Genomic DNA, 26,014 nt, shown 5'->3' with positions numbered 1-26,014 from the left:
ACTTTGTGCAGTAGCTCCCAATTCTACTCCACAAACCACCACAACTAGAGGGAAACACAAAGAAACATAATGCAAGAATTTAAAGTGTCTCTTGCAATACAAGATTCAGCTGGAATCCTACAATTAGAAGAAATATTTATATCACTAATTATTTCGGAGAGATTTTTTCCACAGCATCTACATCACTTCTAAAAATATAGAAATAATTACAAGTTCTTACATCTGAAGGAAGAATTGTTAGAGTTATTTTTTAAAACAGACCAGTTTATTGTGCAGCAGTTTACTAAACAAACGCTACAGAAAATAATGTCAGATATGAAAAATAAACAGAAACATATTATACATCTAAATTTAATTTGGTTTGTATGCATGGAAAGTAATTCTGAATAGTTATATTAAGTTCAAATACCTCTTCATGCCAATTCTCTCTGAACCAGACCATTTGATCGACAATGCCTTCCAGAGAGGACAAAAGCGTCGGATGCAGTTCTCGCTGCATATGCATAATTCGGCTGCAGCGCCACATAGGTGCAGTGGCTCTTATTGGCCCAGGATCTGATGCAGAATGAGATTGATTTCCTACCGAACTTGGCTGCTGTTGTCCAGAATCTGGGACAAAACCCAAACAGCATAGTTAACTTTCAGAGAACTATGAAACAGATGATTGCATGGTATTCAAAAAAAATATACTGTCCTGAATTTGCTTCCAAAGAAAACTGAAGCTAGTTTTCTATAATTCAGTGGTAAATAAAAGATTAAATCAAAATTGTTTAAAAAAATAATTTTGCTGCAAATGGTATTTCGTTGTTTCATAAAGATAAGAGCAAAACATACATTTTTTAAAAAATGAGCGAAGACTTGTACCTTTAAGCTTTTTGCATTGGTTTGTGCAATCCATTTCCTCAAAGTAAAAGGCAAAAGTTAAGATATTCAATTCCTTTCTGCTTTCATTAAACCTCATAACATAATTGGAAAAGGTGATCTAATATCAACAGATATGAAATTTATCCTAAGGAACATCTCTTACTAAAACTAATTTCTTATACAAAAGACCACTGAATGATATTATAATTAATCAGTGAATTTCAGGGTAACTTACTAAATGATGAGACACTGTTTCAAATGATACCATACGACTTAACAGCACTGATTATGAGCAATGTTTAGGAGTTAAAAAGTATGAGATAGAGTCAAGAGAAAAATGATCAGCTATCCATTTTACATGCAGTGATATCATTATTAAGGCAGAATTTTGCATGCAGAGCATCCATTGTTGGAAATTAATGTAATGAAACCAACAAAAAGGCAGTATACAACTAATATCAAGAAATAAAATGTAATTTTAGTATTATTGTATGTGAACATTTTCCCCTCTGTAGAGCTATACACCCAGGAAAATAAGATGTTACTTAAATACTGCCCTTTAACATGTATGCAGAAATTAAATACACTGATTCACAAGTGAAACAGGTGATTATCTAAACAATGCACTTGTAACCAAAAACAACAACTAGAACAAAAGGAAATATTTAAGTTGTTCAAATAGTTTTCTTGGGAGCTATTCTTGAGAGACTACATGGGCCAAAAGAATAACTCAGTGCTGTGGAATTGCTTGATATGGTAATGCTTCACAGGGATTTGTCCTTGAAAATACAGTGTGACAGCAAATTTGAGAGTATTTACAGAGGAAGTTAAATTCAAAGTAAAAATGTAGAGAGCATATATGGCAAGAAGTTTATCATAAACACCAGCATGTGCACTGAAAGTGGATTCTAAAGAGCTACGTTCATCCAACAGGGAATAGAATGCCATGTGACCTATGCGTCCAATCAAAACTAACCAAAAGGAAGGACAGCTTCCTGGTTAATATTGTGGACTGGGACTAGCTATTACTCTGACAGACATCCTGCCTGACTTTAGGTGACTCAATCTCTATGCCTCAGTTCCCCATTTGCAAACTCAGGATAACAGCACTTCTGTAACTCACAAGGGTTTTAGGAGGATAAAAATCCATGAATGATTGTGCAGCTCTCCGATATTAAACTAACGAGGGCACATAAGTATAAAGGACTGAATATAATGAATATATTCAACAAAATTGTAAGGTATTCATAGATATTTGCACACAGACATATGCTAAACCCAAACAAGTTAACATTAATTATTCCCTTAGCTCTAAGCTTTGATAAATAGCTATCCTTCCTAGTGAACTTGATTTACCAGGAAGTCAGGGAATCCCCAGTGGAGAGACAAAGTTGCAGCTGCCAGTTGAGCACAGTAAATTTTAGTACTAACAACTCACCGCTTTTGTAACGCTCTCGTTGTTCTATCTTCAGTGTCAAATAGAGGGTCCTGATAGGAAAGTAGACAGCCTGGGGATAGACTCTTCCCACCTATTTCAATATAAATACATAGGAAATAATATTCGGTATTTTGCTGGTTTACAAAGAGAATCTATAAAGAATATACAAGAGCTCAAATATATAGCTAAACAAGTGCATTTCAATAATTCCCTGATTTATTTAGAATTTATCATTAAAGCTCATTTCAGCAACAACAAAATCCAAACAAAAAGAGGGTAGAGTCACAGAAATGACACAGTGCATCTCTGCACACTGTAGTAAGCGATACTGAATTAGGATTCCCACTATTGTATTGCCTAATAAATCTGGAAACAGCATAATGCAAGAGTACCTGACCAGCTCAAAGATCTTACTCATGCACATAATAGAAGAAAAACAGACATAACAACACCAGTTAGTCTTTAAATTAGGCCACAATTCCCAATGAACCCAATGCCACGTGGTAGCTGGGCCCATTAGAGAGTAACCTTACTCCACGTAATTGCAGCACTGAATGTGAAAAATAGCCACTTAATGTAAAGGGATACCACTTTCACCAAACAAAGGTTTTATGGCTCCTACAGAAAAAAAACTGAGTACACATTAACATGCAGCTTTTGCCTTTAAATCTTTAAATCTCTGTGTCCATTAAATGAGCAGAACAATGTACCTAACTTGGCCATATGATGTAGGCAAGCATAAGATAAGGCAAAAAAGTTTTTCTCGCCATATTTTTTCTTAAAAATATACTGTCCTTACATTTAAACAAAACAAGATATGTACAAATAATCTTAAAGTGTCCATATGTAACTGAACAGAGATTACAGACATGATGTATATACTTTCCATAGAGTCAATCCAGGAATAAATGATTTTATGAGAAGTTTATCTGTGGTAAAATCTCATTTCCAATTAAGTTCATTTTTTAAATTTCTTCTGCAGCCTTAAGTCCACAAATCAATAATACATTAAACTTTTATAAACACCTTTCACCCTATAATCAGAAAAAGAAAAAATTTCAAAAGCATTTAAGTGACTTATGGACCTAAGCCCAATGACTTTCAATGGGACTTGAGGTCTTAAATCACCTAGCACGTTTGAAAATTTTACTAAAAAGAGCTTTATAAATACTGAGCCTCAACAGGTTTTATGCTAAGGCAAGAAGTGCATGCATCAATCCTCAGTACACAGCTGAACTCGTGTTTTGAAAGACACACCACCAACGTACAATGAAATCAGGAAGCATGCCCCCAAATATTCTGCTTCCTCAAGGCTGCAGGGGAGTATCTCCATTTTATAGTAATTCTGCATCTTACATTTCTTTTTAAAACACAGTACTTCTCTTTTAGTACTCTAAAAAAGGCTGGGGCAAGGGCAAACATACAGGGAGTGGAATCACTGCAAAAATGGAAAGGGAGTCATGAGAAAAGGGATGATTTTTCCCCTTTGCCAGCATTCAGGGGACTGAGGGGACATTGTAGCCGAGGCTGCGCCAGGCTACAACACAGCTAGCTATCATAACTTCATATATTAGCCTGCATCTTAAAAGGGGTTTTCAATGATATCAGGATAACTTGATTGAGCTAGCACAATTGTAACGCATCAGGACAGGGCCTAGGTGGTTAAGAAGCCTATGCTTGACTATGATCAGCTAACATATTTTAAACTGGTCTATATAAGTGCTAACTCATTTTCAAACACTGAACCATCACATTCTAAAACATGTTAATACATTTACCAAAAACAAAACAAATCCACAAAACCATTCCTTCCCCCAACCACTTTTTTTCCTAATCTAAACAGGAGCCTAGTGTCAGTAACAGCTTTCGCCCTTTTTCTAAGGTGGGAATTAAGGGTGAGGTGGCACTACAATAGCTCAGTTCTGCATCCAGGGCCACAAGAATGGACGCAACCCTCTTGTGAAGATTACTGGACAGGCTACAAGAATTAAAAAAAAAAAAAAAAAAAAAAAAAAGAAGATCCCTTGACACCCATTTTACAGATTGGTAAACTGAGGGATTTAAGTGCTTTATCCAAAATTATACAGCAAATCACTGAAAGAGCTGAACCCACCAGTTTAGATTATTAGCTTAAACCCCTCAAACCTCACTGTCACTTCGCTAATCATTTGGCAATGCCATCTCTGAATAAAACTCCACATAGGCTTTACTTATTATTCTTGCAGGGCTAGGTATTTTTTAAATTTTTAACCAGCATTTCAAACCACCTCGACTCCCCCCACAAAAAAAACAAAACCAAAACAAACACCACCAAAACAATATCGTTTTTTAAATCGCTTTAAAGCAAAACCAGAACAATTCTCCAATTCCTAATCCTGCATTCTATGCATAATTTAACTGCGCACTTTCAAACGTGGGCAATTATATTCACAACAATGTAATATGGAGTACAACTCCAGAGGGAAAGTTGCAATGTTTTGTTGCAGACATGGTATACAAAAGTAGTTTATTTAACCTTGTTTTATCAAAAATTCACTTTGAAATTAACATATCCTGCTTACATGGAAAAAATGGAGAAACATATTCATAATTGTACACTCCATGAAATTTTGAAATCTTAACAAATCCTTCATTTTGCTTTAAAAATACTTACAGTACCTAATCTTACAAAAACACAATATGAACAACAAAGAAATAGAAATTATCTGTACCATACATCCACCCTACCTGACTAATGAGGTTCAGAAGAAGTTTGCCCTCTGAGCCAACCAAGCATGTTAACAACTGTGGAATCCAAGCCAGCCATTGGATAGGTGGGACGCCAATACAGTACTTGTCTACTGCATCTGCTAGTGTGTTCTTATCATCATCAAAACTCAGAAGCCAGAGAACCTAAAAGCAAAAAAAAAAAAAAAGCCGAACTTGTACCTTTCCGATATTAAGTATTTTCAAAAGGTGATGTATGGAATCTGATCACTAGTAATTTACATATTTCACCCATAAATAACTGTATAGGTTTCTAAATATTAACCAAAAAAAGTTACAGCAGAAGAAATCCCTGCATAGCCAACCATATTACACAAGGCAAACTACAGTAAATGAAAAAAAAAAAAAAAAAAAAAACTATCAAACTGTCATTTACAAAAGTGAATCTGCAGTCTGTGGAATCCACACAAATCATTAAAGAAATAAGTCTATTGTATTTTATATTAGAGAACAAAGAACTTCCAAAAAAAGAAAGAACTTCAAAATGATACATCCTCAGAAAAATCCTTCAACTGTATGAATAAAGACAGGCAATGGAGGTACATAGTGCAAAATCATCAATTAGCTGATTTTATTTATGCAAATACATGCTAAGAGCATTAATTGAATAGAAGCATTTTTGCTTATGGATATGTTAAACCATCCATAGTTGCAACTGTATCTTCAAGAGATCAACTTGCAAACTACCTCCCCTCCACAACTGCATGAAAACAACTCCTCTTCCATTTGTCTTCTGAAGCAACTACAGACTCCATTTATAAGGAAAAGTAAAATATTTAATATATTTTACATTATTCGTGATAAATAATATAGTTATTTTAATCTTTCAATTTATTTCACTTTTTATATCATGGTTGGAGAATCTAACCTCCAGCTAAATCTTTGCGAGTAAAAGATTTAAATTGAATCAAAATGCTCAGTTTTTCATTTGATTTTATATGTAGCTTTTTCAGAAGGAAAATATCCTTGTAGGTGTCTGCCAGCCAAACTTCGGTAGTTTGAGGTTGTTCACATTTCCAGCATTTAGAAATAAGTCTCTCAGCCATCAACAAGTCTTCACATGAGAATTTTGTTTTATATTTGTTTCACTGTAATATCATAATACTTTAAACTGGGAACCACTCAGTTTGTAGAACTAATTCTAGATGATCAGTGCCATGCCTCTCCTTCGTTTAATTTTGGAGGAAAGCCCAAAGCTCACGTAACAAGGTGTGCTAATGTACCCTGTAGCTTTGAGAACAAGGAAAAGCTTATTCCTCAGTCCTTTATGAGGAGAACAGCTCCTGTGAAGAACCCTTTGACATCACTAGATATTACCTCAGCTTGGTTTCACCAGGAGGCTTGTGCTGGAATTGTGCTGAGAGAATTTACATGAGAGAAACCAGAAGCAACTCAATGAAACAAGAGACACTCTGAATAAAGGAAATGAACTACCGTAACATCAAGTACAGTAGAAGTTGGGTGTGGGGTGGGGCGCTGGAAGGGTGGGTGAGAAAAGGAAGCAACATCCCCTTTTTGCTGCCTTCTATCAGACTGTGCACATTCTCAGCTCTCTTTGAAAACATTCAGCTTTTACCTTGCAAAAATACAGCTTTAACAACATAAGTCCATAGAAAATGGTCTCCAGTCAAAGAGTCTCAGCAGAGATAGTATCTTATTCCATTCATCTACTTACAATGAAAGTCTCAAGCCTAATTTGGAACTTAAAAGGTTAATATTATTGGAGATGGCAAATTCATCTTTTTCTTAAAAGGAAATTAAATGCAAAACATACAAGTAAATGTAATACTAAGTTTGTGCAGTTAAAATTGCAAACCAGGAAACGCAAAAGTTAAGACTACAATAGCAATTTTACTTTGGCTGTATTGCACACATTTTCTGTTTTTTTTTTTTTTTTTTTCTGACTATCCCTGTCCTTTCATAATGTAGGCAATGAGCTATACATCTAAGCTAACTTTAATGCTGGAATCTGAATGTTTGTATTTTCTGAGTTTTTCTGATTTTAACTCTGTAACCTTAATGCTACATTGTTGTTTGTATTTGAATTTTTTTAAAAAACACCCCAAGTGCCAGTTATTTCATTAGAAAAAAAGACATCTGAAGTAAAATTTGGTGATTTGCTAACATAACACTGCTAGTTAATAGCAGGGCACAAAGATAGTAATTGTATTTGTCTGATGGACTAAAAATAAAAAACAAAGCCCAAGATATTGCAGAAAAGGATGTTTAATTGTGTTTTAAAATCTTTTCGGTGATACAAATAAAGTTCAACCACAGCTTAGATTATGGCAGCAGTGATATTGTTACCACCTCTGGTGGAGTCAGAAGGGCCATTCCCCTACAATTAAGTAAAAGAAAGAGGTGTTGGTGTAGAAGTTGAAATTCAAAAGAGAAAATCTTCAGTATTGTTAATTCTATGTTTTCATTTGTTAAATATTCAGCTAAATTAAAAAGCAGAACTCAAAGTTCTTGCTAATAATTTTTGTCTTATATTGTAAAACTGGATTGGGAGAACAGTAACATTCTCCAAAGCACTGGATGTGTCATCATTATTCTTACAGGATATTTTCTGCACTTTTGCATATGAAGGGAGAATATTTCCCAGCAGAGAATGTCACCAGTTTCAGATTTTTCCATGAGGGTTATTAAAAAGTAAACACTTAACAGTGAAGTCGTACATGCACAATGAGAGCTGGCTGCCATGTTATAAACGGAAAGAAAGAAAGATTGACGAGTTTTAATTCAATAACTGTGGTAAAAAAACACAACCAACCCCTTATAATTGGTATTACTAAACAATATAATATGGATAAATGCAAATTCAAGATGATTTTCAAGGGCAAGACATCTCCTATGCAGATTTCTCTTTGCATAGTGGACTGGAAATGCAGCTGGAGGAGCTAAATTTAGTCCCTACAACACTCCTACAGTACAAGATGGATTTTGGAGAGCTGGAGTCCGAGATTATTGATGTAGTTGCCCTGTGCCTCAATAGCAGTAGTAGCGAGAACTATGCAGATTGGGGAGGTGGATTTTAAGATCTTATCCAACAGGAAGTACCCTTCATCTGGACTCTCATTGGTCTGACTGGAAGAGGGGCTAAGAATAGTCTCCTCCTTTATGCTGGGAGGGCTGGGACTGATACAGTCATTGATGCATACTGAATTAGACTGAAATATTGCCAGGTAGTATTACTTACTTTCTGAGGCTTATTAAGCAGTTAAAGTTGTAGCATATGTGTAAACCAGACCAAACGTGTGTTGCATCTTATTCATCTGTGCTGTCCTCATCAATGCTGACGTACCAAGGAACAACTTGGCTCTTACTATGCAGCTGTACAATATCCATTTAAAAAAAAAAAAAAAAAAAAACATTTTCTAGGTCTTACCTTTGCTAAGTATTTTCTTGATTTGCTTTCATTCTGATGGCGACATGCATGCAGGTAGCAAGTAATGGCAGATACTCCTAGGTGCAGCTGACGTTCTTTCACAAATATATTCTCCAAGTAGTCACCCCACATTGCCCAAGCCTTCACTAACACATCGTGCATCTGCACAGCTGCAGAAAAGGCTTTGTTTGCTTCTTCAGACCTGCAGGATTATAGAAAGTGACTAATTTGAATATTTATTTTACCTTAATAAAAACTAAGCTGTGTAATAATAAGTAACACAGTAATAACAAACATAGCACTCAACCTGGTTATTTTCTTAATACTGAACTGCATTTTTATTATTCAGTTCTCTAGCAATGAGGTTTTTCCCCCCCACACTGTTACTTTCCATGAGCTTTCTTATGCATAGTTGAATGTTTATTAAAATACATGTTTCATAATAGAAACACTGAGATACTGTTAAAAGGTCTATATTTACCACCGATTGGAAAACTGGAAAAAAACAAACAAAAAAAAAAACCCACATCTTTCTATTATATATATATATAAATAAAAAAAACTGGCCTGTATTTTCAAGCAAACTCTCCTAGCAAATAATGAATAGGGAATTAAATACAACAGCCTTTCTTTAGAATTCATCTGATCCTGCCACTTATCTCATCCCTTGAAGTCATGATCATCTATCTCCTAATGATCTTCAAACAATGTTTGCATTAGTCTCCTACTACAAAGGGAAAAATAATTACAATTCACTCTGTTTATCACATGTATACAATAAGTCTCTTTTGTTTAATTTCATTGTGGGAATTCCACATGCCTCTCCTCATTTTTCTGCGAAATTCTCTCTCACGCTTGTTTACCTAGCAGCAGGAGTGGTATAAAACTGACCCCGTCCTCGTTGATTTCATTTGACTAGGCCACAGGGAAAGCATTTTGTCCAGGCATGATCTTTAGTTGGGGGTAAAGAGAAGCAAAAGCTAGTTTCCCACATTAACATTTTCCCCAAAAAGCGCTTCAGTCACAATTGAGACTTGCTCCCGCGCTGCACCAGCACAGAGTGATTCTGCTGTGTCTCAGAAGCAGCAGGGGAAACTGATTAGGAGCAAATCACTTTCACTGCTGTTGCAAGGCAAACAAGCAACACTTGTTTGCAATACTGGTGGAAAGAAAAGGTGGGGAAATGACACAGGAAGGGTGAAGGAAGGGAGGAAAAATTGGGAAGGGAGGAAAAATTGGGAGGAAGTGAAGGGGAGAAATCAGATTGGAAATGTATTGATATGACATCCAAATTCCTTGTCCAACACATTCAGGACTTGAAGATGAAACTCACATAAACAAATACGAGAGATTTTTGCAAAAAGTTAGGGGAAGAGTGTGGAATTTCCATACTGAAATTAATAAAGCAACAAAATCAACATGATCTGAAAGTGACTCCTTCCATTTCTTCACAGCCAGAACATGTGGCTTTCTGGACAAAAGGTGAAGGGGGATTGAGGAGGATCACAGATCTCTGACATATATTTTAATTTCAGGAGAGAGAAAAATGAAGGTTTTGGCAACTAAAAGTGTATTGAATTCACAGAGTCCTAGATTCCACGACCTGAAGGGACCACTGTGATGTCTGAAAACCCCGTGTAGTGTAACACAGGTCACAGAACTCCCCCTACAATTGATAACCTTAAGACCTTAAACATTTCCGATTCTGATTTTTTCTCAAATACAGAAGGTTGTGCATGCAGTGCCAACTACCCCAATATAAATTAAACCCCTGAATCTGTATAATATGGTGCACACTCTGTTTTGCTTGAAACATACTTAATTTTAATAAATAAGAGATGAAAGACCTCACTTCAGCATCAATTTTTATCCCTCTCACATATGTACAGCAACACTGAAATGAGGAATCTTTCAAAGCATTTTGGCTTCTTTGATATAGAAGTGCTTGAAGATAAATACATTCCTCTTACCAGCTAAGTATTGGAATGAACACTGCTATAGTTAAGTATTGCTCGTGTTTCTCTATTAGCAGTGAACCTTAATCTCATTTTAATACAAAAATATGAATATTTAATTCAGAAGACCACCCAACTTGTAATTATCTGTAGCAATACAAAAACTGAAGTGACCAGCATTAGAAAAAAATCATGACGTAAATGAAAATAACCTTGCCTGTCAAATAGCTTATTAAAAAACTAATTACCCTCAATATTACACAGCCACTTTATTTTTCTCCAATAGCTTTCCATGTCCTAGGTTGTGTAGTCTTGAAACAGATTACTATGAGAGCAGTCTGATAAATGACTCTCTTTATCACTACTTTCCATTTCTACCAACCAGCTTTGTCCCTAGTCTTCCCTTTCTCTCCTCTTTCCTGTATTATCTATCACTCTGACACCTCTGCTGACTCTTTATACTACCTCTATCACCTTGTTCACAGAGTGGGCGGCAAAGGGGAGGGTACACCCAAGGGTGACCTTTAACTTCCAGTTCAGTTTATAGGCAGCAAAGAATTCACTCATTCACTGGGGCGTTCAATGCAAAACTGCTACTTTCATTTTACTAATTGTATGAGACAAATACATTACGGAAATTCTACACTTAATTTGGTATATTTTTGCAAAAAAGAGAGGAGAGTAAATATCTTATAATTGCATTTAAAAACTTACTATTCTACCCCATAAATCTACTTGGATTATAGATAGACAGCATTAATTATTTATTCCATCTGCCCCCATTAAAAATTTAAACTGCCTGTCTTTCAGATGAAGTGTAAAACTAAGGCCCATTTGTGGCCATTAACGATCCTCTTGCACTTCCCATCAAAGTAATTACATTCTACCTGTTTAAAATTCCCTGTAGTTTCCATTGAAGAAGATAGTCATCATTTCCTGCCCTGATCTGTTGTGTAGTGTTTCAGTGTACAGTTTAAAAGCTGATAAATTTCACTCAAGGAGTGGCTACACTGTACTGGTGAGTGAAGTGATTCCCTTACATAAAGCATGCAAAAATAATGCCTTTATAAACGTGTATGCAAATTCCTGACAAATTCTACTGAAACTGTATAGTTACCACGGGACAAAATTTGACCTATAGCGTGTAAATTAGTTTGCCTTCCGGATTAAAGGTGCCATATCCTTCCCAACAGTGATAAAACACTTATTTAACATGGAGGAAAAAAACAGGTGGCAAGTATCTGTTTGAAAGGAAGCCTTAGAATTGAATGTTTTTAATCAGGCGAGCCCTTTGCAGTGTGTATCAAGCCAGGGGTGAAATTAACTTAAAGGACTTACCAGTACGCAGGGTTGGGGTCCTGAGCGGGGTGGGGGTGGGAGGGTGCAGAGCCCCATGGTAGCGGTAGTGGCAGCCGGGAGGTTCTGGCGGCAATTTAAAGGGCCCGGTGCTCCCAGCCGCTGCCACTTCCCCAAGGCTCCAGCAGCAGGGCTCTGGCAGTGATTTAAAGGGCCAGGGGCTCCAGCCACTGCCAAAAAGCCCAGGGACCTTTTAAATTGCCGGCCTGGGGAACCTGCCCCCTGCCGGTACGGTTGGCTGTGTACTGGCTCTTGCCGGTATGCCATACCGCACTATACTGGCTTACTTTCACCTCTGTATCAAGCTTTCAATATATTATTTGAAAAGAGTTTGTATATGGCACTGCCATATTGTGTGATTCAGACTACTTAGACAACGTGCTACATTTCATCACCATTTTGTTTCTTATTCCTTTAATAGCTATTGTTTAAGAAAGGGATGTACAATGAACAAGAGCTACAGAAAAAGCAATACCACTTTTTCTCAGCAGACAGCTCTGAGTTTATGGGTTGAGCAGGATTTTTTCCATAAGTGAACTGCTTTCTCAAAGTAACTCTCTACTCAAAAACTTATTTACTCATATTGATGTCTCCTTTTTGGCAGATCCCATCTTATGATGATATTATATTTGTCATACAAGACAATCAGAATGGACTATGCAAAGAACTAGGCAAAGAACTTCTGAGTCCTAACCTCAGATCGGCCACTGACTCACTGTGGTACCTTGTACAAATCAATTAACTTTACCTTTTCTCAATATGTAAAACTTCTCTAATAGAAGGGGTGCGAGGATTATGTGACCTAGTTTTCCACAATTTTTTGAAGAGGTAAAGTGACGTGTATTACTACTAAAAACCACATAGAAGCCAAGTATCCGTATGTATATTCATTTTTATCCTGATTTTATACTAGTTTAACATTTGCTGCTTAAACATTTATGTTGCACTTCTCCCAGATGCGTGCTGGTATCTCATCCAAACAACATACTTACTTGTTAATCTGAGCCAAGAACATTCCCTTCAGTGCATAGAACTCAGCTGTCATCTCCTTGGTGAAATATTTCAGATTAGTTGATTCAATAACCTCAAGGCCCTATTAAACAAATTTTTATGAAAAAGCCTTGTACAATGAATTCTGTATCAATAAAAGGAAAAAGCTTCCTAAAAAGCTGCCAAATTAGAAATTATCTTCATGTTTAATGAACAACAATCTGTTAGAATTTTTAAATAAATAAAAAAAATACTTTCTAAAAATCTAACCAGATACAGAATTTTCTTCAACTTTTCTTGGCCTTTATTCAAAATTCTTGCACTTGGTAGGCGATGCACTGCCTTTTCCACTTTTAAATTTCACTAAACCCAATACTGTATCTCAGCTTCTTTTGCTTACCGTCACATTCCATTTTTCTTGTCAATTTAACTCACTCAGTTTCACTTTAATATCCTGACATTCATCACACATACAGTAAGTCACTCAAAACTTAGTTTAAAACTTCAGTCTTGTGACAGTCTTTTTTCCCCCTCTCTACACACTTGATGGCAGATCAAACCCTCAAAGTTCCCAGCAACATGTCTTGACACAGATAATACTAACATACCTGCATACACTCATTTTTGCCCATGACTCCTGCCAGCTGAAGGTAGCATTTGACTTGCTGCCGAATCTTCTGAAAACAATCCACAATAGGCACAGTAGGGATAGTATGAATACGACTCAATATGTCCAGCGCTACATTGACCAGTCCTTGTTTCCGAGCTATCTTTCCATACTGGATAATTGCTGAAGCTGAAGCATGAACTCCCAGCATAGCATTATTGGAACTGGGATCATGCTGAGAACTATTTTCATAGGCAGTTACAATGGCTACAGAGACAGAAAATAAAAAGTTAATAATTATAAAACAAACATTATACAGAGAAAATACACATGAACAAATGACTTATGAAAATGGAAATTTAAGATACTCAAACTTTCTTAGCTTTGAAAATGTACGTTTTAGATGCAAAATATGCAACATTTTAAAACGAAGTTCTATTTCAAATAAGTATCAAAATCAATTATATTCTTGAGTGTTTGAAACAAGAGAATGGACATACATTTACAAAAATAATATTTTTAAAACAGTGGGTGGTCTGGAAAATTACATGATGAATGCATGCTGGACCAGGCAGTTTTACCCTGGTAATGATGCTGTCTCCACATGAAAATGCTGCTCCAATGGGATAAGTCATCTGACACAATAGGTAACCTGTTCCTCCAAGTCTTTACAACAGTCTTCATATCATGCAGGCTGTTATTCCTCCCTAGATTAGTTGGTTGCAACCCTGCATTTATTTGTGCTGCCTCTTGAAGTTCGATAATTTGCTGTGCTGCCTAGAAGGATTAAGGAATATAAATTACAAGACATAGACTTCCTTGTTTAGTGACCAAAAGTGTATCTTAAGACTGCAGCACTACAGAAGTATAAATAGTCCACACTATTTTATCAGATGAAGAGATCCACCAATAATTTGATTGGTAAGTCACTTAGTACACAGCTGAGCTATTTATATTCTTATTTTGCCAAACTGGTTATCAATGAGATATCAGAGGATTTCATAACCTCTCGTGAAGAGAGACAGTCAATAACCAATTTAATTAAGCCAAAAAAAATCGAAAGGTAGAATCAGCATTTTGACATATATTATTTTATTGAAATTCTCATAAGTAAGATCACTGACATCCTGAATCACCAGCCTGGAGACTCAGTTCATGCCAGAGGTGATGTCTTTAAACCTGTTTTTTTGTTTTGTTTTGTTTTTTTTTTTAAGTGCTTCCCTAGACTCTTGGCTTTAAAATTCCAGTAGCATGGTTCAGACGTTCATCTTTTCCAGAAAGGCAAATCAAGTACCAAGCACCTCATTCCGTGCATTCCTGTCTTTCTAAGGAGACCTAACCGGAGGGGATAGCTCAGTGGTTTGCACATTGGCCCGTTAAACCCAGGATTGTGAGTTCAATCCTTGAGGGGGCCACTTAGGGATCTGGGGCAAAATCAGAACTTGATCCTGCTAGTGAAGGTAGGGGGCTGGACTCAATGACCTTTCAAGGTCCCTTCCAGTTCTCGGAGATAGGATATCTCCATTAATTTATGGGGGGAGGGATAACTCAAGTGGTTTGAGCATTGACCTGCTCAACCCAGGGTTGTGAGTTCAATCCTTGAGGGGGCCATTTAGGGATTTGGTCCTGCTTTGAGCAGGGGGTTGGACTAGATGACCTCCTGAGGTCCTTTCCAATCCTGATATTCTATGAAAAAAAAAAAAATTAACACCATGTATGTTCTGAGTGGACATTACTGATTGTAGCTATTTCCTCTATAATAGTATGTGTTTGTGCCAATATTGGGACTCAGCTAAAAGTTCAGGTAACCAATTAGCATGGCTTTCTCACATAGGGTGGAACTAACAATAGAACTTATATTTTATTTGGTCTAAAACCCTTTCAACAGGTCTTGCATATAAAATCTGTGCCTGTAAATACTCATTTTTCATGAAAACCAGAAGTAGTAGAGGTGGTGAACCTGCAATTTTTTGCATCTTCTCCAAATTTTATTTTGCGACAGTATTTTTTCCATACATCCCTAATCCAAATGACAACAATGGCTGGCTGGCTAGTTGCCACTCTGTAATCACCAGAAAGAAAACGTTCAAAATTTATTTAGATTTTCATATGATTCAATTATTATTACTGCTTGAAAACAAAGTAATTCTGACGGGAAACCTTCTCAAATATAATCTGAATTTATATCAACTTTAGACCACCAGAAAATAGTAGATAGCACCTAGTTTATGATAAAGTAGCAGGCTGGAATAAAAGTACTGATCTTAAATCAATGGAATGCAAACTTTTCATAGAAGCTATAAAAATAGTTACTGGTCCTTCCTGAACTCCACAATGAAAGCATAACTGCATAAAATATGGTCTATGCTTGCTTAATACTAAGAAGACATTTCGAAAATGTTAATGTTTGTAGTATATAACCAATTTAAAAGTGACTTTTACAGCCATCCAACATGCTCAAATCAAGGAAACCAACAAACAGAAGATGGCAGCATTCTCACACCTACAAGAAACAGCAGACATTTTGTTGAACTTCAACAATCTACAGAAAAGACCCATACTCTTTACTGGAATTTAATCATCTATAGTACAATTAAACCAATATACTATTCTCTAAGCTACTTCTCAATAGATAACATTTGCATTCACTGTTAATCAACTCAATAAAATAACTGTTCAAAAATCAGTCCACATTTACAAAGTTAAATCTCTTGAAACAAAATAAATTAAGGAAAGTAATATTTTCCCACAATCATCTCAGTATCAGCTCACACAATAGCTTAACCTTCATCTTACTTCCATTCATCATGTAAATTTAATTTTCTTGCAGGTATTTAATCACACACTATCTGATATAAAAAAGTAATTACTGCAGTGCAAATTCATTGTTTGGTTTGTACCTTCATCATTCACTGCCTATTTTATCATTTCTACACTGGGGATATATATAAAGATTATTTAAAAATACTAACTTTAACTGATGTCACATATGGAACCTTTTAAATATTTTATTTCGCAACATTAATCCTTTCATGCTGGAGGGTCTAGGCACATCCATTGCCAGCCCTGAAAAAAGCTAAATAAATTCTCAACTCTTGGTAGCAAGGAGTTAATTCAATCAAGCCATCCTCCAGATGTAACATCTCAAAGAAATGAAGTGTTCTGCTATTATTTATCAAAACTCTACTCTGACACATTTTAAGATGTAGAAACCTTATGTATTCATTCACTACTCATCTGATGCAGTATAAATGATTAAGAAATTTCAGGGAAACAGGCTACTGTGTAGGACATGTCCACACAAGCATAATGATTTTGGTTATGTATTCTAGATCTTTCAGATTTAAGGTTTTGCTATTTATGGCTCATATAGAGTACGAAGAATAAGGAAAAGAGACCTATCTTAACTCTTGCAAAAGCCACAGAGGATAAGGGAAACTTCATAAAAAACGACCGTCCATTAAAAACGCTGAAGAGAGGGCTTTATACATGAATATATTGCTTGTGTAAGGTGTCAGATTCTTATCATAAAAACAAAGTCCAATTTATGTGTAAAACAGGTGCACCACAGGTAGCGACCCTGCAAGCTTCCTGGCATTGTCCTGGCAACGTCTTACCCTCTTTGGGATGCACCATGTCTATATGTGAAGGTAGCTCCCAAGTAGGGTGACCAGACAGCAAATGTGAAAAATCGGGACAGGGGGTGGGGAGTAATAGAAGCCTATATAAGAAAAAGACCCAAAAGAGGGACTGTCCCTATAAAATTGGGACATCTGGTCACCCTACTCCCAAGCCCAATCAATTTAGGATTTTCTACCAAAATTGCCAACCAAGGTAACAGTGGGTTTTAATGACATGAGGATTTGTCCATTAAGAAATGAACAGTTGGTGCTATCTTTCCAACACTATTGCACAGGGCTGTGGTTGAAACAGTAGTCTAGATGTGAAAAGTTAAACTTTCTAAATAGTAACACGAGCCAATTTTTAGTAACTAGTAGACTCTGTACAACACAAAATTAAGGACACAAGGTAAAATTCTCAGAAGCATCAGGAGCCTAGATCAAATTTTACTAAGTGACTTTGGCTTTTAAGATCCGAAATTCTTAATGAGACAGAGACCTAAGGGCGTAAGTCACTTAGGCACTTTTGAATTTTTACCCACAGACAATACTTATCTATAGTTCATACACTCACTTTTGAGGCAGCTTAGAACTTGAGATATTAAATGGAAAAGTGAGAACTACAAGAAAACCCAAATCAAATCTTCACAGGTCTGCCCTAAATTAACTCCCTTCCTAAGACTATCCTTTTCAATAATGGCAAACCCAAAAGTTCTGACAGCCTCTTCCGAGTCCCACTTCTTAAAACTTCCCAGAATCTTAACTTCCCAGGTTTACCTGTGACCCGAAGGCATTCAAATCTTTTACGCTTTAGGGTTTGGAAGAGTGCCATGTACTCAAGAGTGTGATTAAGCTGGAAAACACAATTTTGTTGCTCATGCTGGCTGGTATAGATGGGGCATAAATATTTTCAATGGCAGTTGAAAGGCATTCAATTTTTAACAACATAAAGTGAAAGAAAGAGTTCTATTGGTATCAGAATATCTAAGTTCTGTCCTTTGCAGCTTTTTTCCTTTTTCCTTAAAAAGGTAATAATTTGGCATGTGGCAAGTTCAATGTCATTATTTCTCTTTGTGGTTTTTCCATAAGGGTCAGAAAAACAGATCAATAACTCAAAAAACCATTTTGACAGCTAAAAAGTTGTCGTCATCCCCCCTTGGCAATGGAACCGATTCATCCCCCCTGCCCCCCCCCCCAAAATATATATATATATATCTGTTGAAGTTCTAAAATATTTATACAGGCAGCTAAAACCATCCGAAAAACATATCAGGTTTTAATATTTTATACTGCAAGATGTGAGGTAGGAATCCTTTTTGGCTGTAGTGCAGCATCTATGCAAATTATGGGAGAGTCAGCCACCACACCCAGTAGCCTTCTGTCTAACTAGAAGCTTAGCTCTTTAACCTTCAAGATGTGCCATTCCTTACAGAGTTAGATATAATATCACCAGCACCTGTCATTCCTCTCTCTTTCCCCCTCCTCAGGCTATTATGACTCATACTTGCTGTGTCATGTTGAACTTAAATTGCCCACTCTTCAGGAGAGAGACTTTTTAAATTTGCGCAAAATGCCTCAAAGACATTTCTGAGTGCTTAAGAGAAATGTTCTCAAAAGGTTTTCACAACCCTTTCAGGATATGACAAGGAAGAAACTCTTTCCCCTAATTTTTCATGTGGATCTTATTTTTGAGTAAGGCGTATGCCAAGGAGAAAGATTAAAAATACTGGTTTTGAACAATGCCTGTAGTTCTTCATAATCTGAAATACCAATAAAACTAGGTTTACATAAGGAAACAAAACAAAACAAAAAAGCTCCACACACCACATCACACACACCCCAGAAACTCTAGCCCTAAATGCTGTCAAACCCTGCAGCAGGTTCTGGAGAAGGTAATTAAAGATGACAAGAAAAAGAACTTAAACGAATTTTAAACACTGAGCCTTTAAATAAACACCCAAGCCTGAGGTCCTGTTTAACTAGGGAGGGGAAAAACTACAGCTTTTTACTTCTATTATTCCAAAGAGAGTACTCTTTGCAGAAATGCAGATAATAGCATGCATGCTTCTGAAGTCAAAATAACTTCTGTTAAAAATGATTCAAGAGTTGGCAGTGAGTTCAGGTCTAATCTAGAAATAAGAAATAGAAGAGATAAAAGATAGTATGTAGCAAAACAGCACAGAAATGACAGTTTGGCTGAGTCTCTGTGTGCTATATGCTTGGTTTTCCAGTTGAAACAGCACTTATTTCTGTACAGAAGTCAAGGATTGGCACGCATACATGAAATAGCATGCGCATAATTTCTTAAGACTATGTACAGCGTACTGCAGTTCCACGAAAAAGTAGGAAAGTCTTATGCTATAAACATTTCCTTCCTACTTTTAAATGACATCTTGACATTTGCCAGAAGAGTTATGTCAGTTGATGTAGGTGGTATTGAATTAGTTGTTTATTTTCCTGCTGGAGGTTCTGCAGTCTGGAATTAATGAACTGCTCCTCACGTCTCTCTCTGCACAAGTGAGTGGAAATGCTCCACTGCTGAAATTTTAGGTCCAGAAACACCCTATTTCAAGGGCAGCCTACCTCCAGCTCCATCCTTCCTTTTATCCAGCAGGGTGTAGCAGACTTTTTTTCTGCAGTAAAGGCAGCTTACTCCCAAGACACGGTATATTGTGATCCCCAGTCTGAGGTGGGATTGTTCTACTTTTCATGCTGCTGGCATTATCCACTGTATACTGTATCTGGGGAACAACTGAGATCACCTTTGTGAAGGATACAAGCACGCACCTTAGTCTCCAGAATACATGATGGGATGGCACCTACATGAACTTCCCCCCTTACATCAGCACAAGGGATAATTTGATGTAGCCACTGTCAGCGCATCTACGCTACACACCTAGAGTTGTTGCATTCTAGCGATTGTAGTGTAGACCAGTGGTCTCCAAACTTTTTTATCGCGCACCCCTATCAGTAAAAAATTTTGATCACACCCCCCCTGCCGTGGCGGCTCTACCCCCAAGGATCCTCTGGCGCACCCCACTTTGGAGGCCACTGATGTAAACATACACTCAAATACAGAGATCTTCCATCTGCCCTTCCTTCGCCTCCTCTGCAGCACTAGGGGAAATTCTCTGAAGGATTCCATCTTTGAACGGGGAGTCCCCATTCATCCAGGCACATCACAGAGCTAGTAAACTAGGATGTGAGCTGGTGCCTCCTGCTCCCTTTCATGCAGTTCACCAAAGAGGAGTTTCAAGTAGGAGGCATGAAGAAAGTAGGCAGCACTATTCTTGTTGATCACCTTGTGCATCTAGTGGATCTGAATCAGCCATAGTGGTGAGAAGAAAACTACTTCTTCTGTAGGTGGAATGTGTATTTGGCAATTATTTTCCTACATAGTCTTCTCCAAAAAGTCTGGTGGAAAGAGTCCTTCCTCAGTGTTCTGATCCTGATTTTCATGGTCAGATTCTGCAGGAGAGGAGGGGAAGAGGAAGGAGGGCTGCAATGGAGTGAGAAGGCACCTAGTCTCCTAACTGTATGATATGTCTGGGTGGACAGGGAGTTGCTGTACAAAAGGGAATCTTCAGGAGATGTACAAAGTGGCATGAAAAAACAGCCTCAGAGGCAAGTCTTGCTTTTGGTTTCTGCACAGAGGGGAGTCCCTAGTGCTGGTTAAAGTGTTACAATTTAGAACTAAAATAAAATGTTGTATTTAAAGTCTTTTCCTTTTTCATTTCAACAGACTACACATGCTCAAGCTTTAGGTCCCAGAGTCTGCAGTAGTTTTCAGCTAAGCACTATTACCCTTTGGAAAAGAGTCTTTCACTAATGCCAGAGTTTTAGACAACAAGTTCTTCTTTGACACCAAGCCTTGAGCCAAGGGGATGACTACACTGCAATAAAAGTTGTGGCACAGCTGTGGCTGGCCTGGGTCAGCTGACTCGGGCTTGCAGGGCTCAGGCTGCAAGGCTATAAAACTGCAGAGTAGACATCTGGGCTCAGGCTGGAGCCCAGGCTCTGGCACCCCTTAAGAGGAGAGGGTCCCAGAGCCTGGGCTCCAGCCCAAGTCCAGACATCTAAACTGCACTTTCCAAGCACAGTGAGCCAAAGTCACCTGAGAAGGGCCAGCTGTGGGTATTTTACTGATGTGTAGACATAACTTTAGTGTTCAGAACTCTACTCTGACGATAGCAATGCCAGCATTCCTGAACACACATTTTTCTTTTAATGGCACTGACTTCAAACAGTTGGCTCGGCTGAATAAGTCTACCTAAGACTAAAAGTAACCTATAGATTTTAGGCTTCTGAAATCTGTACTTAATTTACAATGTGTTGAACTGAAAAGAAAACCATTTTACAGATTCATTCTACATTTCCACAGGTGTTATCATAAAGCAACAGCATAACAGCCTCACAATGGGCCTGATTCCAAAGGCCACTGAAATGAATGGGAGCCCTTCCGGTGACTTATAAGCTGGTCCAAAGTCCCTTAAAAGAAAAGGTTGAGCCACAAGGCCAACTTTCTCAAAGCTTAGTTTACCTGCAGTGGTAACACTCAAACCTTTATAAAGGAATTCCAACCAAAATATGAATGTTGCAATTTTAATGTAAAAATATCACAAAATAACCTTTCAGTTATGAGTATTGCGTAACAAAAGAACTCTTTCTTGCTATAAAGTATCAGAGGGGTAGCCGTGTTTGTGGCTTTTTACAGATCCAGACTAAGAGTCCTGTGGCACCTTAAAAACTAACAGTTAGTCTTTAAGGTGCCACAGGATTCTTTGTTGCTTCTTGCTATAAAATTACTTGAGAATCTTCCCCTGGCCCTCCCTGACCTCCCAGAAATATCAACTATGTTTCATCAAAACTTTTTTTTTTTTTTTTTATGATTACTAAAATCCTGAAACTTGTTACTGGAAAAATCATTTTGTAATGAAGGGATTTTAAGCAGTCATGGGATAAGAGGGAAGGTCCCCTCATGGATCAGAAACAAAGGGTAAGAATAAATGGTCAGTTTTCAGTTGGCATCATAGGCAGAGTCCCTAGTGATTGCATAATGATCTGCAAAGGTGTGGACTGACACCCATGTCACTGCTCTGCAGATCTCTGAAATGGGGACATCCTTGAGGAAGGAGACAAATGAGATTGATCTCATGGAATGTGTATGGATCGAGTCCGGAGGGCTCATGTTATGAATTTGGTAACACTGTCTGATGCAATTTGAGACCCATTTGGATAGTCTTTGGGCTGATATCGCTGAGCCCTTAGATCTTTCCACCATAGAGAGAAACAGTCTAGGGGACTTCCTGAAGGCCTTTGTCCTATTGAGGTAGAATGCAAGAGCTCTCCTAACACCTAGGGCAGTGGTTCTCAACTTGCGGCCCGTAGGCTGCTTGCAGCCGAATCAGCACATAGTTGCAGCCCTGAGGGCCATACAGGTAGTATATATAGTGTGTGGATGCCCACATAACACAGAGAGCTGCATATGTGGCTCACAGTGGTAAACAGGTTGAGAACCATTGGTCTAGGGTATGCAGTACATCCTCCCTATTGTCTCGGGGAGGCTTTGGGTAGAAGACGTGAAAGTGAATTAGACTGAATTCATGTGAAACAAGCAGGTCACTTTAGGGCTGAACCTTGGATGCAGCCTAAGTGTAACCTTGTCAGGGAAGAACACTGTGTATGGGGGATGAGCTATGAGAGCTGCTATTACCTTGATTAGAAGAATAGGGGAAATTGCAACCAGAAAGATAATTTTTATCGATAGATATGCTAGTGAACAGGTGGCCATAGGTTCGAAGGGAGGCCTAGTCATCCCTTTCAACACTAGGTTTAGATCCCATGGCAGGGTAGGAAGTCACGGTTAAGGGTTTGTTATTCCCTTAAGGAACCTTTTAGTGGCCGGGTGCAGAAGTACTGAGTATCCCTCTACAGGTTTATGAAATGATGTAATAGCTGCTAGGTGGACCCTGAGAGAGCTAGGGGATAAAAATTGAGGTTAAGGGTCAGGGCATATTCCAGAATATGAGGAAGAGTTGCTGACACTGGAGAGATTTATTGGGACGTGCACCAAATCTGGAACCTGGATCATTTCTGCAGGTAAATAGACCCTTTGTCAGAGAGAAGGTGCAGAGTGGCTGGAAGGGAGATTGGTGGGTACATCACGCGCTGCCTCAGGGGAACATATCTGTGGACGGTGCTCCCCACTGTGCAAACAAGTTGAGAAGTAATCACGGGTGCATCTCTCACTTGTGTTTGTGTGGGAAGGTGTGACTGGGATTGTCTGCTACCTCATTCTGAGTACCCGGGAGAGAAGCGATGGATAAGGTGATGTTGTGAGAGATGCACCAGTTCCACAGTTTTATTGCCTCTGTGCTCATCCCTGGTGGTTGATAAAATACATGCAGGCTATGTTGTCCGTCGGGACCTTTGTATGTGATCCTCTTATCACCAGGAGGAAATTGACACAGGCATTCCTGACCACTCTCAACTCGAGGAGATTGATGTGCAGGGAGATCTCCATGGGCGACCGTTTAGATGAGCGCCCTATCCTATGAGGGATGCATCTATGGAAAGGAGTGATGAAGGTGGCGCCTGAAAGAAGGGGACCCCTTTTGCATGCATTGGCCGTGTTCTTCCACCAGTCCAGGGAGTTCTTGATCCTGATGGAGAGTGAAAGGGGTTTGTCCAGACTGTCCCTGTTTGGACTGTAAACTGAGCTGAACCATAGCTGTAAGCATCGCATGTGAAGTCTGCCGTGTGGAATCGCAACCGTGCCAGCTACCATATGCTCCAGGAGCTGGAGGCAGATTCTGGCTGGCCCTTGTCTACCAGGGATAGAAACCTGTCCTGAGGTAGGAAGGCTTTGACCTGTAGCGCAGCTATGAATTTTAGACGTTGCACTGGTGTGAGGGTCGACTTCTGGGAACTGATCTGCACCTCTGTGAGCTCAACTCTGTGAACAAGCTTATAATGTTTTGGGTGGCTCGATGAGCCTACTGAAGCAACCAGGCTCTGAGGAGACAATTGTCCAGATAAGGGTAGATCATTATCCCTTAGATTGTAGATGGGCAGCCATCACTGAGAGAATTTTGAAAATACTCTCAGGGCCAATGAAAGTCCAAAAGGGAGGACCCTGTATTGGTAGTGCTCGTGCCCCAGAGTGAACCTGACAAAATGTCTGTGAGCCAGTAGTATTGAGATGTGAAAATAGGCATTTTTAGGTCAAGGGCCGAAAACCAGTCTGCCTGTTCCAGTGATGGAATGATTGTCACTAGGGTGACCATCTTGAACTTCTGAGCTTTGATGAACTTGTTGAGAGTTCTGAGGTCAAGGATGGGTCTCCAACCACCCTTCCTTTTGGGTATTAGGAAGTAACAAGAGTAGAACCTCTTTCCTCGTAGATGTTGAGGTACTGGTTCTATGGCTCCTAACTGCAGCAATCTATCTCCTGCCACAGTAGACACATGAAAAGGGACCCTGAAGAGGGATGGAGAAGGGTGTTTTGGAGGGGATAGGGAGGTGAAATGGATGGAATATCCGGATCTGACGATCTTTAGGACCCATTTGTCTGATGTTATGTGCTCCCACGCACTGTGGAACACTGCCAAACGGTGGCCAAATGGGTGCATGGTCACAGGTAGTAATGGAGAGTGGTCTCGTGGCACCTCGATCTGCCCATCAAACGTGATGCTTAGGGGCAGGTGGTTGGGTCAATGGCTGGGAATCTGAAGGCTTTCGTTTCAAGAACTTACCCTTTTTCTTCTGGAGCTCATAGTTCTGTTGTGATGGGAACTGGGATGAACCAGGCCTCTCTTGTTATTGAGAGCTAAAGTGACTTTTACCCAAGTGCGTAAATTCCCAGTGACCTGAGAGCAGCCCTGGAATCCTTCAAGAAGTGGAGAGAGGCATTGGTCTTCTCAGCAAAGAGCTTCACCCCTTCAAAGGAGAGGTCCTCCACTGTAGTCTTCACCTCCTTCGGAAAACCTGAGAGGTTTTTCGCAACCAGTTGCCCTTCTTGAATGATGGCCTTGAAGGAATTCCGGGAGCTCTCCGTCAGTTTATCAATAAAATCTTGTAATTTATTGTAATTTGTGTAGTCATATTTCACCGTGAGTGCCTCGTAATTGGCGATTTGAAACTGTAAGGCATAGGTGCAGGACAATCTCGGTGCCGGGAATGCCGAGGATATCGAGCGAGATGGTGATCGCTTTCAGCTATCCCTGGGCTAGCTGAGGGAACCCCCACTCTCTTTTTTGACTTGCGAGAGAAGTCCCAGACCGTTTCTTCAAACCACTATTCTTCGAAGTCGAAGGCTGAGGGGAAGACTCGCACCCGCTGGACGAATGGGGTCGGGAAGTCACATCCATGAAGAGGATTTTCTGGCGGAGATTCCTTACCGGATCTCAGTCGCAGCTGCTGGCAGAGGGGAAACTTTTGTTGGATATGGACATTGCTGAGGCAGTGAATGCACTGGGAGTGCTTGTCCACGACCAGAATCACCGCGCTGCAAGTGCGACATTTCTTGAAACCTGGAGAGCTGGGCATACCTTTGTCCAGGTATCTCTCCCCCACCCGAGGTTGACACAAGAACAAAGTGTTTTCTTTCTTCATTTTGTTGTGTTTTTGTTTTGTTTTTTAAGACAGCCAAATAAATGTCAAAAAAAGGCTACGGGTTTCTAAAAACTAAAGATTAACAAGTGAAAAGTAGAGTTAATGATCCGCTAATGGACAGCTAAGGGCTCCGTCTCTAACCAGGGGTGGTTCAGAAGGAACAGAGGATGCCCTGGCTAGCCTCCTTGTGGCAAAGCACAAGGAGAGACAATGTGTGTGCGGGCCTAACAGACACTACTACCAAAGTTCTCCAATCAGCAGCGCAGGTACGCAAACACCTACAGCGAAGCACACATGGGAACACTACTCGAAGAAGGAACAGTTTCCATAAGAAGAAAGACTAAAAAGCCTGGGACCAATCAGCTTGGAAAAGAGGTTACAAAGGGGGGGGGGGGGGGAGGGGAAGAGATATAATTC

At 38.9% G+C, this 26,014-nt stretch overlaps 1 protein-coding gene across 4 annotated transcripts in view; it reads right to left on the bottom strand.

Annotated features, from left to right (window-relative positions):
• TRRAP (transformation/transcription domain associated protein) overlaps window positions 1-26,014 on the bottom strand; it is a 156,600-nt gene that overhangs the window by 33,694 nt on the left and 96,892 nt on the right. For 2 of the 4 annotated variants that reach the window (XM_054041328.1, XM_054041330.1), the window contains 7 exons: window positions 13,946-14,141; window positions 13,366-13,631; window positions 12,760-12,860; window positions 8,457-8,658; window positions 5,030-5,194; window positions 2,303-2,393; window positions 410-609 (listed from right to left, as the gene is read on the bottom strand). In XM_054041328.1, coding sequence (XP_053897303.1) covers window positions 410-609; window positions 2,303-2,393; window positions 5,030-5,194; window positions 8,457-8,658; window positions 12,760-12,860; window positions 13,366-13,631; window positions 13,946-14,141 — 1,221 coding nt within the window. Of the gene's footprint in view, window positions 1-409; window positions 610-2,302; window positions 2,394-5,029; window positions 5,195-8,456; window positions 8,659-12,759; window positions 12,861-13,365; window positions 13,632-13,912; window positions 14,142-26,014 lie in introns of all 4 variants that reach the window. The other 2 variants (XM_054041327.1, XM_054041329.1) reach the window with 1 other exon arrangement.

The sequence above is a fragment of the Malaclemys terrapin genome, chromosome 10, assembly GCF_027887155.1.
Source record: "Malaclemys terrapin pileata isolate rMalTer1 chromosome 10, rMalTer1.hap1, whole genome shotgun sequence".
Classification (NCBI taxonomy): Eukaryota; Metazoa; Chordata; order Testudines; family Emydidae; genus Malaclemys; species Malaclemys terrapin.
Note: the sequence above shows the minus strand (reverse complement) of the source record. Positions and strands in the feature narration are given on the sequence as shown.